Source organism: Anopheles moucheti, chromosome 3 (genome assembly GCF_943734755.1).
Source record: "Anopheles moucheti chromosome 3, idAnoMoucSN_F20_07, whole genome shotgun sequence".
NCBI lineage: Eukaryota > Metazoa > Arthropoda > Insecta > Diptera > Culicidae > Anopheles > Anopheles moucheti.
Window position 1 is genome coordinate 32,275,298 of NC_069141.1, and position 16,062 is coordinate 32,291,359.

The following is a 16,062-nucleotide window of genomic DNA, read 5'->3' on the forward strand; positions in this document are numbered from 1 at the left end:
TTGAATTCGCTTTAAAAAACCTTCTGTGCCCTTTGACATTTGGCGCAGTTAAGTTGACTTTTTTTGTCCCCTTCTACGCGTTATATACCTTGCGCCGCGTGGGCGGTTTGAAGGTTTCTCTTACCTTTCGGCGAAGATGGAAACGCTTTAGAGCGCTGTTAGAGAAATGAAAAGATTGGACAACATCCTTTACTTATTCCAGTTTGAAAGAGTAAAGAGTGAAGCCATACATTTTTCCTGAAGTTTGCGTCATTTCATGGCGAGGAAGTGGAACCAACCGACGCGGCCGAGTTACAGGCGAGTTACAGGTAGAAAAAAAACCATGCCAGCATACCCGGAGTGCCCCCAATCCAGGCAGAAAATTGCTCAGTTTTCGGTCGAAGGGTGCGACTCAAACGCAGCACGACGTTCGGGCGCTCGGAAGTTGTCACCGACGTGGTCGATCTCATTATTCGGAGCCGCCCGGAATGGGCCTTGGTTGACATTTCTTCCCAGCTGTGTGTTTGCGGAGACGTAAAAGCAGCTCATCTATAAACAGTGGACAAACGTGTCTGCGTATATAAACAGAGACCCTACAAGCTGTCCAGAAAATGACACTTTAATGGAAACACTAGGTCCGGTCCCCTGGACTGGGCATTCCATCGTCGAATCGCTTCGGGCATGCAAGGCCCCGACAAGGGTTTGGAATGGTTTTGAGTTATGAATTTTTAAAATTTCATTTCACCAACACCCATCGAGATTTAGCGCAACGAGACGGACCATTACGCCCGCCAGCCACCAAGCAACTGCCGGCACTGCTTGTCGGACAAAAGTGTCGCCAAAGTGAAACCGTAAACCGTTTTAATGCTCCGTTAGCGTTGAGTGTGCTGAATAACACACGTGTACATATCTCTATCTACTCATCAACAAGTGCACGAGCTGCAAGAGTGTCAGCCTTTAGGCCTTACAGATCTACTCACACAAACACTCTCATCTCCCGAGTGTTACATTGCGTTATGTAGCAGGCCACATGAACCACACCACACCCAAGTGAGGCCCGAATGATTTCGGGTTGGTGGAACTCCAAAGAAGGAAGAGCAGCTGCCAAACTGCAAGAAAAGAGCTGTCAGCAAGCGGACGCGAAATGTCAAAATTAAAATTTCAAAACAATAGCACGGCTCCACAAAAAAAAAATCAACCGAAGCAGCTTGCGGAATGAAGTGATCATCCAAATGAATTGCGTAGGTGGAAGTTTGGGGGAGGAGCGATACGGAGGGGTTTTTGGGGTTTTTTTGGGGGGTGGACTAGAAAGGAATTATAATTTTTCCATCCAACCCGCTGCCGGGCTTTACACGCCAAGATGAACGCTGTAAACAGTGCTTAACAACGGACCAGCCGAGGCAGCGGGCTGCTTTTTAATGCCCATGGCAGCAAGAAATTATGATCGAGAAATTCTCCTTTACCCTTTGACCTTTTTTGAACGGCGGACAGATATAGAAGATGGTGGGCGTACTGAAAAGGTTGAACGGTTCATCTTTAGAAACTGTCAGCTATTGCGCCCGTTCCGTTTGTCGGGAGAAAGGTTGAGAGTAATGGGGTGGGAAAAAGGGGATGGTTGGGATGGAAAACACAAACCCAAAACATAAAGAAAAGAAAATAGATCACTCTCGCCTTGCCACAGATACTGCAGAGGTCAGAGCGAAATGTACGTTTCAAGAAGCCACTTAAAACTTTGCAAACTGTGCATCCGAACTCAGCCATGTATGAAGATAAGCAGTCCTATGGGGGAAAACCCGACATAATCCCAGCTCGATTTGCAGTCCTTGGTGGACAAATACACTGCCGTACCCTAAACGCTGCGGTTGGAAGGAGCAGTGAAGGAACTACTGGTGATCCACTCCTGCTACGCCACTCGTAACTGGAATGGAAAGTTAGCCCTACTGGCCAGTATATTCGCATTCGCGGTTTAGAGACGCTTTCGAGCCCCCCCGAAAACTGTCACCATGGCAAACAATCGGTGAATGAAACTGTGGTGCACATGAATAATAAATCATTGCACAACTCGTGTATGCAGGCAGGTTGATGGTGTGATATTGCGCCCAACCGTTGATATATGTGGATCGGAAACGATGGCAGGAAAATTGGTGGCATTCGAAATGGAAATTTCAGGCCAAACAACAAGTTCAGCGTCGCGATGGGAAGTTTTGTGTACGTGCTGGTACAAAGTAAGATGTCGATTGGTAGAAGGTGAAAGGTTGCATGGTGCGATAGGATGTGCGTTTGAATACTAGTTCTTAGTTGCGAAACTAGGTTGATTTCTAATGCGAAAAGAATGTTTGATCGCTTTGGTAAGAAAAAAAACTGAAATGGATGAAATCGCTATAAAACGGGAAAAATAGTGCCGCAAATTGCATACTTCAATGCGCTTTCCGCGAAGCTTGAATATTGTTTTGAAAAAGTCCCCCGAAAGTATGCAATCCGTGTGACAAACAATGTTCAACCGGAACCAAACGATTCCAATTGATGCTTCTGGCCGAGGTGAAGCTTTCAAACATTTTTTTTTTTTTTTTTGGTGAAAAGAAAAGGTGAAAAGTGCATTAAGCGATCGATCAATTAGTTTATTTTGCCACTTTCCAGCCACGTTTTCAACCTTCATGGTTATTCATTGTGTAGTGCAAAACTTTCATTCCGAAACCGGGCAAATCCAAAGGGTCAAATGTAAAGCCATCGTTAAAAACTCGTTACCGACAGCACAAACCCAACCCAACTGGCGGAAAGGCAGTAAAGCCGAGCAAAGAAAAAAAAACACACACACACAAACCCAACTGCCCCAAGGGTGGATTTACACAAGCTAGCAGGCAAATCGACTGCACTAAATGATACAAACGGATCGGGAAGTTCTAGTGTTAGGGTTTGCTCTGTTTCAACCCGTTACGGAAGTGCCGATCCATACGGTTGACCATCTCGCATAGTTTATTTGCATCAAACAGAGTCCCAACACTAGTAAGTATAGGCAGAAGTGGAGGGAGCATCATGCTGGTGATATTGTAAGCCAAGATAATCTAAAATCAATTTCCATCGGTTACAAAATAATCAATCATTGTGTTTTTTCTTGTTTTCCACTTGTAGACACACCTTCCGCTCTGATGGCACTCCAGGGCTACGTACGGAAGGATCTGCCTATATACTTGCTTGTCGGAATACATAATCGACACGTCCGACTACACCAGATTCATTACCGAATGAGATGGATTAAAAGTGAACATTGGCATTCAGTGTAGAAGGTCTGGAAGGATTGAAGGACGTAGATGCGTCGTGTTTAATGATTCCTTTTGCACGCAAGCCTTTGTGTCCTTGGGGTTGTAAGTTTCTGTGTGTTTCTACTTGCGAATTAGAACCAGGAGTTTTGTGTTCAAATGTGTCCTTCTGTTGGTACTGAGTAATCTTCCAAGCCGGAATTCTATTTCATGCAGTGATGTCAAACTAGTTTTAGTAATTGTTATGCACAGGAAAGTATTATGATTCAAAATGATTAACAATTCGAATTTGTTGCAAACATTGCATAACTTTAGGAGTTTTATTAAAACAATGAAAACGGTGCCTAATGTTATGCAATTAAAGGGAATAAAATTGTAACGTAAAAAGTACGTCTCGCTTTGAAGTAGCACCCCTTGCGAATATTTAAGTTTGACATGTCTGTCGTTGTAGTGTAATTTCCTTCCATTTACACACACCGCTTACTGTGATACACCCACCGCCCTCTTTGCGTTTCACATTCGTTTCTTTTCATCGATTGCTACAGCTTGGAGCCCAATTTCATTACATTTTACAATGGCCATGGCCAGTTCGTAAAGCTGCGTTGGCGTTGTATAACCGAATGGAAAAAAACAATACGGAACAAAATTTTCGAACGAAGCACTTTACATTGTCGAGTTGGAACGAGATGTAAATTTCATTTTGTATTCACAGCAGAGCTTCCGAAATGTGATTTGAATTGGATTGCGCACCGAAAAACCCGTTGCAGTTCATGTTTCGATAACCCGTTCGTCGGAAAAAAGTACTGCCAGCAGTAGTTGATTTGACGGGCTCACGTAACCTCACGCCAGTGTGTTGTTGTGTGGATTTAGTTGCTTTTTTTAACCTATAGACAATGCTTGATTTGTTGTAACTGGTTCTTCTTTTCCCTTGTTGTTCGACCGCCGACGAACCGATGCCCACGTCTCCTTACCTCCTGAACAGAGAATCGATTGTTACATTTTATACCACATGCCAGAGACGCTGGCGCTGATTCGCCCGAGTATCGTGCCAGTGTGTTGCAACATTTTATGCTGCTCGTGTCCTAGCAAACAGGTACAACCCGGTTTGGTCTGGGAAAAGGGCAAATGAGAAGTGGGAAAAAAGGGCATTCCCCCGGGCACGTAGGCGAATCCCGACTGTTGACACACTGTTTATGGCACATATTTTTGCACAATTCACCTTTCACTGCATTTCATTACATTGCACTCGATGTGTGCACACAGACACACACACTCGCACAAACACGTTTTACACACTTACGTTGGCCCACATGTGAACCAATCTTTTCGTTTTGTTGTGTTCGTTAGCCAGTGCAAAGGCACTCAAAAGCTTTCCCCCCTACGAAAGCTCTTGTGGATCATGGAGAGCTGCCATTTTCCTATAGCAAACACATACATACACACATACGCTCACATAAGGATAACAGATTCCTAACAGCACGGTGATCCGTGCGGTGCTTGTTTAGCGAGCAACTTTATTTTTCATGTTCAATGGATTATTTTTTGCTGCTCTGTTACTAATTTTCCTTCTTCCCCAGCACAACCCTATTTACCTGCATCGTTTTATCCAACATGAAATCACAGCCACAGCGCCGAATATGATGATACCGACCGTACACCAGAGTGCACCCTGGAACAGTGAAAAGAAAGAATGTATAAGAAAGAGAGAGAGAGAGAGAGAGAAAGCACTATTTCATCAAGGTTGAATGAGTGTAGGGAAAATAACGAGGGAAATCATTTATAGGGCATTGAAGTGAAAGCTATAACACATTGTGAAGCATGGATGGCATTTTCCGCATCGTATTGCTGATTCTATTCTGTGGAAAAAGTACCCTAGGAGTGGTGCTCTCAGGTTTAGCAAACAAGCTGTGTCCAACATCCTGAACAGGTACGATGTGGAATGAATGCCATTAAAGAAATCATTTTTGCCGTCCGGATTGCATACTTTCAGGCACATTAGCTATTAGCGATTGTAAGTGTTCTTTTCAACTGGCAAAATGATTCATTCGTTGCGAGGCATTAACAGCTACAAATCTGCCACCTGGGTACGCTTTCCAAACTCCACAAGGGCTGAAAAGTTTAAGAACTGTATCGATCGGTCCAGAATAAATGCGCCAGACATCCATCACACAACGCTGATGATTACCTGTCGGCAATAATTCAATCCCCCTAACTGACTGTATAGTAATTTATCACAAAAATTCCATCCAGCCACGTTGCGAACCCAGGAAAGGAAGAACTTTTCCTGCCTGCGCCTTTTAAGAATTCAAACTTCAAAGCATAACCACACTCGGTTACGCACCTGGGCGTTCCGAACCCACATTTCCACAGACACCGAACTACTTCCTATGTTTCTCGTGGAGCTCATTAAATTTGCACTTAATTTCCACCCAACAACAAAAAAAAAACGATACCGACAGAAACGGAAAACCGGTTCCTGATGATGAAGGTTTTTGGGGCACAAACTGGGAAAGTTGTGGGTTCTGTGCCGCTTTGATCTGGTGATGGGTAATAAATTCTGCTCAGTTTTGTGTCGTACGCACACACACACACATCCACAAATGAACATCGCGCGCCTGGAAGGTCACCCAATCCGCTCGGTGAAGAAAAGGTCAACAGAAATGAGAAAACAAATGCGTTCCCGGTGGAAAAGTTTCCGTCGCCGGAAAAAGGGGAAAATGTGTGGTAGGTGTGTGGTGAAATTAATGAGCATGTGGTGCCCAACGCTGGTATGTGCGTCTGTAAAATGTCACCGGTGTGGTGATACTTACAATCCAAAAATGCGGCGATGAGCTGTAGCTATTGTTGTGGTGTAAATCAACTTTCATTTCCCTTCAAGCGCAAAGTCACGTTGACCTGGAAAGGAACAAATGGTAAATGCGAAAGCATGAGTGAAAGGTAAACAGTAGAGTCATGGGTTTTTATGAAAACGTCCGGATGAGATGGGGATATTTACGAGATGCTTCCATTATCAACGACACTTTGCTTTGACATATACTTCATTTATCTCTAATTATACTTCATCAACCGGTCAATACATCAGCGGGAAGCACAGGGTAAAAGGTATTCTCTCGCTCACTGTAGTTCGGATCCGATGTGTGACCCTTGACACCAAGGATCAGAGCACTGCCGAAGCGCATCACACGCGTGACCAGGCGTCTCCATGAAAGGGTTCACCGCTGTGCATGGGTGTTTTACGGTAGGGGAATCCACTGTTAAGGGGTGCCGAGATTCTCACGCACATATTATGGAGGGGACCAAATCCAATAAGGGCTGGGCCAGTATCCTTTACGGTCGCTTTGCTTTAAGCTAAGGATTTGTTCGTGCTTGACGACAGCTGTCAGATGCAACACTGCAGGGTTCGCAGTCATGAAACAGTTGATAGAATAGTAAATAATCCCAAAATGGTTGTGTTTTTTTATTATTTTATCATAAATAATTACAAAATGCAGGCCAACTAATTGAATTCCTGGAGGCTGCAATAAGAAAAAAATAATGTTACTGGAATAGTGAAATCCCTGCTTTGATTCTGCCTTTAAACAGGTCTTCGCCGTTTCTCAACGTGACCAATAGTGAATTGTTAACTTGGCTAACCCAAGATTTATGTGCGCTAACGAAATGATTGAAACTGTCACACGACCCGGGAAAACCTCATCCCAACGGTGTGGTCACATTTGTGGTAACAGCCGGGCAGGCGGTTTTGATTAGATAATGCTGTCAGGTGTGGGAGCTGTCTTACTGTGAACCATTCCGAGCAGCACGAAACAAAAGACCCGGAAGGTTTCCGAAAAAGTGAATGTTTTAGAATGTGCCAGCCCAAAAACCGGGCTAGACGGATAGGAAGTTTTGATGGGGAAACCTTTGCAGCATTCACGAAAACACGCTCGCCTCGAGTGTCCCATCAACCCGATTTCTGCCCTTTTTCCGATGGGTCAACTCCATTCCACTGCCCCACAGAGGAAGGGTGGTTGAGAAGATTTTTCACCGTGTGGCCCACGCTTACTTACGCTTACGTAAGAGATTACTTTACGCCCAGCAGACCGTCGGCATCGTCGATCGGATGCGACTGGTTGCAAGGGGCCATAGTTTTAGAGCAACCAGGCACGAACGGTGGACGAGTCTTGCACGCGCCATGGTACGCGCGTGGTTGGGGCATTAACGGATTTATGCGGCTTAAAATGTGATGGAGAGAGTGTTCTCACTTAATGGGATTGGCTTGGTGCTGGAGCGCACCAGCCCGTTTGACATTCGCTGGAGGTGAGGTCGAGTGTGAAAATCTCTGTCATTGTAATTGGAACGTTGCGGCACGGTGGGAGGAGAGATGAGGAAGGTGTGGTGGTTGGAAAAGACGAAAAGTCAGCGAAAAGCGAAGCCGTCCATCGATGGTCTCGGTGGAGTGAAGATCATGGATTGGCAATTTTTCGTAACAACCATGACGGATTTTATGTAGACGAGCGGAACAGAAAGAGCACGATACGAAGCAGGTATTGTAAATGTAATTGTAAGGCTTCGGTATTAGGATAATCGGGATAGAAAGAGGGATTTGATTGGAAATTAAATTGTAAAATTCAATAGAAGCTTCCCGGCGAGTGAAGGCATTGTTTGAAGCGCCATCTTGGATATACAGGAATAAGGAAGAATGTTAGCACAATTAACGCCAGTATTGGAAGTGAGACAGTCATTGCTCGCAAGCCTCAACCGTGCCGGGTACTGTCAGCGCTACAGCAGTTGTGTCATTGAACGTAGAATTAATTGAGACCATCGTTAATTAGTTCCGGCACGGAGAGTATTGTTGCAGCGTTGCCACGATGCCAACTTCACCGCGGATGCAGGTCGCATAATTCAACGTGGATCGGTTAGGCGATATGAACGATTTATGGAATTGCTTTCGCTTTGCCGGTGCAGAACTGTCACACCGTTTATTGACCCTATCTTTATCTCTAATTCCACTACTGGCCACTAGCACTGCACGCCCGGACCAAGCCGAACTGTAAATCGAACGTGCGAAGCGGACGACAATGTTTCTGTCCATGCTGAACAACCTGCCAGGGATGCAATTTAGAGAAGATTTATATTTCATTGCTGTACCGTGCAAAAGGGAGGTTCACTGAACTTCGTTGCACCATACTGAAGGCGGTGGAATCACGATCGATGTCAAATTGGTAGCCATTTTGTTGAAGAACCGTGTCGCTGTTAGTGGACAGGAAATGGACGGAGGGTATAAAATGGGTCAACAGCTCCTGTTTAAATCGAATTTTCGATGCTTATTGGCTCGCATACAGAGAAGACTCACACACAAAGCGGTTAAATAAACAGGTTAAGGGATGAATTTTATTCTTGTAAGGGTGGGGTGGAAAGTTAGCCTCACAGTTTTTCTGTAATTTGATACAAGAAGCAATGTGTCGAAAAAGGCTCAAGAATTTGCTGCGTTGTACATAAATAGTGGATATGTTAAATTCATCGGCGCCTAAAGTTATACACTTCGCATGACAAATTCCCCCCGTTAACAGCTTATTTGTTGTTCTGGCAAGGTCTTCAGCTAAAAGTGAAAACAATCCAAACAAGCTTGTGAACAGAATGAAACTACCTTATCTGGAACGATAGTGGAAAACGCACATTTGATGAGCCCACGCAAAGCGCCACACAGCGTCACCGTGGCAAACGACGAGTCAATAATACAATAAGTCCCGAAGTTGACGGCGTCTCGGTGGCGGATGGTGTCGCTACAAATGTCACCTCCCGGAACTGGGTCCGATATGAATTTCTGCAACCGGTCGCCCCACGCTGAACGCTATAACTTTTGTCCTTCTCTCTGCTTTTCGGGCACAATTTGCTGACGTTCGTGTTTTTTTGTTGTTGTTTTGCTGCGAGGTGGATGTTCGTGGAAGGCACACACGCCGCGGCAAGGGAAAGCGATGAAGATAATAAAAGCAAAACAAAGTGAACACCCGTTAACCGATAAAAAGAAGCAACGAGTATAGCTTCTGCTTCCTTCCAGCCTGTTGTCCTTGATTTCCTTCCGGCTCAAATCTAAATTTATATGCGAGTCCGTCACAATCCACTAAGGGGCTGCTTTTGCTGAGTTTATGGGCTCATCGCATGGGAAATGAGTGGGAGTACGAGCGGGCGAGCCGGCCAGCCGGGTGTACAGGCTATTGAATAAATGTATCGAACAATAAAGGTTGTTTTTTATGCGCTCATTTTGTCGCCGTCCAGACCAGTCCGTGAATCGCGCGAACGCGGGTGTGCTCGCATGTCGTTATCATGCTTCTGTTGCCTTTCTGTCACCGTGGGTTGGCCTTTATGGCTCCTGCTGGCCCTGTTGGTGGATGGGCCTGTGTGTGCGCCCTACGTTTTCTATTCATCTTGCTGCTGGCCGGATTCATTCCGCTCCCAGTAACCAAACGGCGCTTCGATGCTACTTATCATTATCGACTTGAATGAAACTGTGTTATTTTTATCCAAGCCATGGCGTCCCACCAACAGGAAGCCGCACACTTTTCAATCCTCCAACACTCGAACGGTCCCGGTTCGGGTGGGGGGTAGCGAGGTGGCATAAATTATTGACCGATATCCTCGGACAAGGGAAAGTTCATCGTCGGAATCGGGCGTCTGCACTTCGGCGTACCGTGCAGAACCAGCCGGCTCGGATGGGTGGTTTTGCGAAATGGTCGATCCATATCATGCAATATGTATGAGCGCATCGGTGGTGGAGCCACGGTCGGCAGCAGCAGCAACAGCAAGGGGAGACCAGTGGGACCCAATCAATCATTACACCATCAATCGAATCGGTTAATAATGCAATAGCGGGAATAGCATTTTTGCACTAATGTCGGTTCGATTGGAATCAGCAGCATGTGGTTATTTTTATGCGAAATCATTTTCCCTTTAGTAAGCGTTAATCGCGGAAAATTATGTACTTTGGAACGGATTGCATGCATTGACATAGGGGAAGTAAATAGTTATAATGCATTCGTTTAACAATAGTTTTAATGGATATGATAGAGGTGTATACATCTAAAGGATAAAGCGTCTGGCTTCAAACTTATTCTAAAAGTTTGGAGCATTGATGCATGATTGTGTATGCAAAATGACATAAAACGCCCAAAGTTATGCGAAACGACAGACAAAATGTTTTTGTTACTGCTAAACTTATCGTAAATGTTCTTGATACGAATACCTTATGGTAATTAACGATGTTTGAGCCTGTAGGAATGCTATTCTCGATAAATTCCTTACTACAATGTCAAAATTGTTCCTTAACCCTGCTCAAAATTATCTAGCCCTAACTAAGATAAGAAAGGGATAGCATACTTTCAGGCGTTCTGAATGCTATAACCATCGAACTGAAATTTCTATGAAGTAGAGTAAGTCCTTTATGCAGATGAATATAGACATATAAAATATTTAAATTTATAACCACTTCATCGCTGACCTCTACTTCACCATTCTTCTCATACCTCGATCGTACCTCCAATGAATAATAAAAATCGGTCCGTCCCGACCAAATACTCAAAAATCATAAGCTTGCTAAGCAGATCACCCGTGGCCATTCAATCATAACATCGAATCGAAAGTGACCCGAAGTGGTTGGGAAAACAAAACCGAAAAAGGGATTATCAAAACATTCGCAATAATTAACCTCCACCTCGACCTCTAACCCCCGAAGAAGGGGAAGGGCCCTAGCTTCCGGTGACCACCATCGTTCAACAATCTCTATGGGTCGTTTCTCTCTCTCTCTTTCGCTGTCGGAAGCAATTAAGCCATCTCGAGGGCGCGTGTGTTGGTTTATGTTTTTGGGAAGGTTTGTGAAATTCATGGTTGGTTTGGTTTCATTTTTTCCTTCCGAATCCGATCGTATTTCAAGCTTCAATGGAGTCGCCACCCAACGGTAGCGAAAAGCAAGAACCGAAAAATAACAAAAGTTTTTCAACATTTTGCACCAACAAATCGCGGGGATTTTGGAGATCAAGCGGGGGTGATAATTAAAAACCGAACGGGGTTGATCTTTGACCGAACGGTTGGTGGCTCTCTTGTTCACTCTCGAACACCTCCGACGATCCTTTCCTGAAGATTTATTTTTCTTGCATGTACATATAACCCAACGGATGGAAAAATTTGTATGTTTGCTTTGTTGTCAGGCATTTGTATGATTCATTCCATTCAAAGCGATTGGTGGGTTTGGTCTTCCAAGCATCTCGAAAATCGCAACCCCAAACAAGCACAAAGTTGTGCCATCGCTAATGAAGTCGTGAAAATTGATTTTAATTCGGTTGAGTTTTCAACTTTCCACGATCCGTCTATCCGGACGATGCCAAAGTTGGGCTGCGTAGCTGTTTAAAGTTTTAGCAAAAACTCCTTAATGGTGATGCGCTTCCAACAAAGCTCAAGATTAGGGAAAGGGATCAGGCAAGTGTGAGGAAAAATATTAGATTATATCCACTCAATCTGGTTCCCTTTCGCTGGGATGGGATCCAGTTTTGGGTGATGATGATTCGTTTATTGGTCGGGTAGCCATTGAAATAAACGTGTCAACAACGCCGAAGCCCTCGGTAATTGTTTTGCTGGCGCGGTTCACAACCATTTCCATTTCATTCCAAAACCCATTCCGAAACGTTGGCGCTCATATCCTCGAATGAGATGCAAATTAAAAATCAATGCTCTATTTGTTAGGAAAAGTACGTGCATTGTCTTTATCTTTCTGTCTTGCTGCTCGATAAAACCGCTTATTGTCCTCCTTTCTCCAACAACTCAAGCGTACGAAAATCCGTTCCGTTCCAAGTTTGTCTTGGTATTTTTGTTTGATGAGTTTCAAACGATCGTTTATCCGCCAGCCAGCTTTTTTCGCTTCTCTCCCTCTCCTTCTCTCACTGAATGCTGACCTAAATACAGTACGTGTTGAGGAACAGGACTCCACCACGATGGGGTGGTGAACGTTGAAAACGCAAGTGACATTTAATTTCTAATTCAATACACATCTATGCCAAATGTGTCACGTCAAGCAGACGGCATACCTTTAGGCGCAAACGGCGTACTTGTACATCTTTGCCTTTGACTTGATGGTGATGATATTTCATGTCCCACACTCCCGTGGAAGGTGCTGCTTAGCGACCGTTGATCGGTAGTGATATAGGTCGTGATTTTACAATTGATTGCGCTAGAAAAGCGAAAAGATTGCTCGAGTTTTCAGTTTTTCCTTCCCGGAAGAACTCGGCCTAATGGGATCGTGAGGTTTTTCTTTCCCACTACCGACGGCTACTGTGAAGGCACCTCGAATGGAAATCACCCGGAAGGCGTAAGCGTGGAATCGGAATCCACCTGGGGAAGGATATCGGTTTGCAACGGTCGGTGGATGCTTCTGCATCCGGACCCAGTCGAACTGGCATTGGATGAGTTTTCCCGGGAAAAACCGAGATGTTGTACGCGCCCGGTTATGATGGGTGGAATAATAATTGAAACTCAATGCCAATTTGTTCGGTTGAGAGGTTCTATTGCGAGATGCAGACAAGGCCAGTGTGGCATGTGTGTGTGCATGCTGTGATGAGGTTCTTTGTGATGGATGTACTTCCAGCACGATACAGGGAAGGTTCGCGTTCGTGTTAGGAGCTTGATTAGTATACCGACCACTCTGCCATGCTTGTGGGGTTTCACAGTGTGTGGTTGAGCTAATTTTGTGATATAATAGGATCAGTGCGATGTTGTTCAACAAGCTGCTTTCACACGAGTTTTCAGCTCGTATCACGCAATAAATCATGGCGAATGGTTTAATACGTTTAATTTCGGTTCGGATAATGATACCACAATTCAGGCAGCAAATCAACACAGTGCGAGTCTTTTAGCACATCTTTCCAGCGGAAAATGGCTCCATGGTGGGGAAATAATATTCTGATAGATTGTGCTGATTTCAGCGCCCAAATAGCTGCAATCTCATGCTCAAGGCAAAACATCCATTGAGATATCCCGATTTCCGCTCTTTCCGGTTCCGTGTCACACAGACCACGCTGTAACCACGCTGCAACGCAACAGCTTGTCGTTGAAGTGGTCGTTAAAATGCAAATAGTTGTTGTACACCTTGTGTATACACCGCGGCTCACATCAAGATTAGAACGGAGACGACTCGCTGGTGTCGTGGAACCGTCCGTATCACGTGCAAACGACACAACTTTTCCTCGCATTAGTGAAGTGAGCCTTTAATTTTTGAATGAAAAGGCAACAGGATCCACTAGATGATACACACATACATATGCAAAAAAAAGGGAAGAAAGAAAAACGTCGGAAGTTTAAAAGAAAAACGAACACGCGCTTCGATAAGAAAACAGGCGCTTCTTTTCGTGCTCATTTCCGGTGGCGATACGCCAAAACAAACAAATAAAAGAAGGACGAAACCCGCTCCGAAGGATTTGCCCCGGAATTTTCCCAAAGGTAATCAGCACGAACGAAACAAACCAAAACACACCAAATGGGCGGAGGCAAAATCATTGAGCGAGGAAATAAAATTCAATTGCGGAGGAGTTTTCTCGCTGGCAGGGCTATTGAAAAGCAAGAGTGGCTATAATTTTTGTTTTTACCTTGGCATCGTTTCCTCCCTTCAAATACCAATTGTTTAGATGGGGTATCGGTTAAGGGGCGGGGGTGCTGTATTAAATCCGGGCCGGAGGGGAGAAAAGCGGTTAACCGAAAAGACCGGACGATAAATTGAAGCAGCGGTCGGTAGTAGGCGTTTTTCCTCCTTTTACTCCTGCACTACAAATTCACTCACTCACACATAAACACACGAACACCCAGCAGCAGATTCCTTCATTGAAAAGTAATGACGTAGCTGTGTGGAAAAAAAGGGAAAACCGGAACACCGAAACGATGACAAAAGCACGCCAAACCGTAGTGATGACGTTGTACGAAATTTTCCACAACACGCTCACCACCACACCCGTACGGTAGCGGTGTGGCGTACTTGCTCATTTGACATCATATTCACACACACACACGCATAGACACACAACCACTCTTATCCAAGTTTGTATAAACACAAGCAAACGCACACAGTTACACACACACCCACACACCGCACTTCAAATGTAGCAAAACCCACGCGATATTTTGCTTGTGTTTATTTTTTTTTGTTGACTCAATTTTCCCTTTGATTGCCAACGGTTGCTTTATTTCTACCGCTTACCCGAGAGTTTTTATTTTACCAGAACAAACATCCACTGTAATGCTTACACACGCCACACACTGTTATTTCGTCATCAAAGCAAGCGACGCCTGTACTGCCCCTGCCTTGAGGTGGTTTTCCGCAATGGGGTGGATTTTGTTTTGCTCACTTGGTACTATTTCCTGCAGGTAAGACTAAACGGTCGTAATCGGCCATGCGTTTGTTTGCAGGGTTTTGCACTACATTTTTCCAAGCGCCTTCCTGTGTGCGTGTGTGTAGGATGCGAGCGATTAACGGAAATGGGTACGGTAAGTCCCAGCTCGCTTAATCCTTTTGTGCAGTGTTCCGGCTCAATTAGCCAAACGCACCGTGTGTTTTGCTGTATCTTTGTTCCCCGTCTCTGGGAACGCACGCAGTTTTTCCGCTCTCGCTTTCGCGCACTTTCTCACTTCGTTGCTCGGGCTCAGAATCTGGGTTTCGTCGTCGTCGTCGTCGTAGCCCCCGGTTTGTCCTATTTTCCGTCTGGAGCTTCCTGCTCACCCGTACGAATGCTCGTGCGTGTGCGTTTGCGGATCGGTTTTCCGTTTTATTGAAACGCGGCCAACAACATCTGCATGCAACACAACCCGCAATCCACACTAAGCGCTCTTTTTCCCCCCCTCACTAAACGCTTGCACAATGTTGGGACGGGAGTTTAGAAGACTAATCATACCCACAACCAGCAGAAAACGTCGGACACTTCCGCGTGAGCTACTGTATGGTGACGTACGTGCGCTCCGAAATAGGGTCTCCCTTCGACTGATTGAAGTCGAATTTTCCTAAGCCTACGATTGGGAAAAACTACCCATTTCCTTACTCAAACGGTGCAGGAAGAAGAGAGCGCTCGACACACAACACGCGCGCACAAGTGTCGAAGCTTATACGCGGGCCGCAGATGAATCCTCTCCGATGCCACTGCGGGAGAGCATCGCATCTTTCACTCTTGAGCGAGTATTAAATATTTTTTTTGGGCAAAAGGTTTCCATCCTCGCCTACTACATGGCGAGCGAGTAGGTGAGCGTGCGTATTCTACAAAAGGTTTTCCACGCTCCCATAACAACAGAGAATTTTTGGGAGGACTGCTTTTTTCCCCTAGCTGCATATCAACAACGCATCCGTAGCGTGAGAGTTCATCTTCGAAGGTACACGCGAGAGCATAATCCACTCTCACGCTCTTGCTTGTGGCCATTTTTTTTTCTTAAGTTTTCCTCTCACGCTATGCCTGCACAATGCACGGTACCCCAAACGCGGTATGTGGCTTTATCCCCATTCATTTTAAATACATTTTTTTTGTTTTCCCTAGCCATTCGAGTGAGCGAGAAGAAGCTTTGTATTGGCAGTGGTTTATCACAATGACACACATTTAGCATTTTATTTCACTAACCCACACACACACATACACACATACACACCTGGCCAGGAGGAAAAGAAGCATAAATGAGATGAAAGAAGTCATTTGAGGCTTGCGTGTGCATGAGAGTGTTGCTTCTCTTAGGGCAACTAGAGAGGGCTGGAAATAGGGGGGGAGTTTGCTCCCTCCACTCTCCCACGGTGCGGGGAGGTAGGCGGCGAGTAGGGGATGAAAATAATGCACCT

General features: G+C 45.1%; 1 protein-coding gene across 1 annotated transcript in view; it reads right to left on the reverse strand.

Annotated features, from left to right (window-relative positions):
- Positions 1-4,849, reverse strand: part of LOC128301371 (uncharacterized) — a 28,183-nt gene extending 23,334 nt beyond the window's left edge. The window contains exon 1 of the mRNA XM_053037813.1: positions 4,829-4,849. Within this exon, the coding sequence (XP_052893773.1) occupies positions 4,829-4,849 (21 nt within the window). The remainder of the gene's footprint in view (positions 1-4,828) is intronic.
- Positions 4,850-16,062: the final 11,213 nt, after the last annotated feature.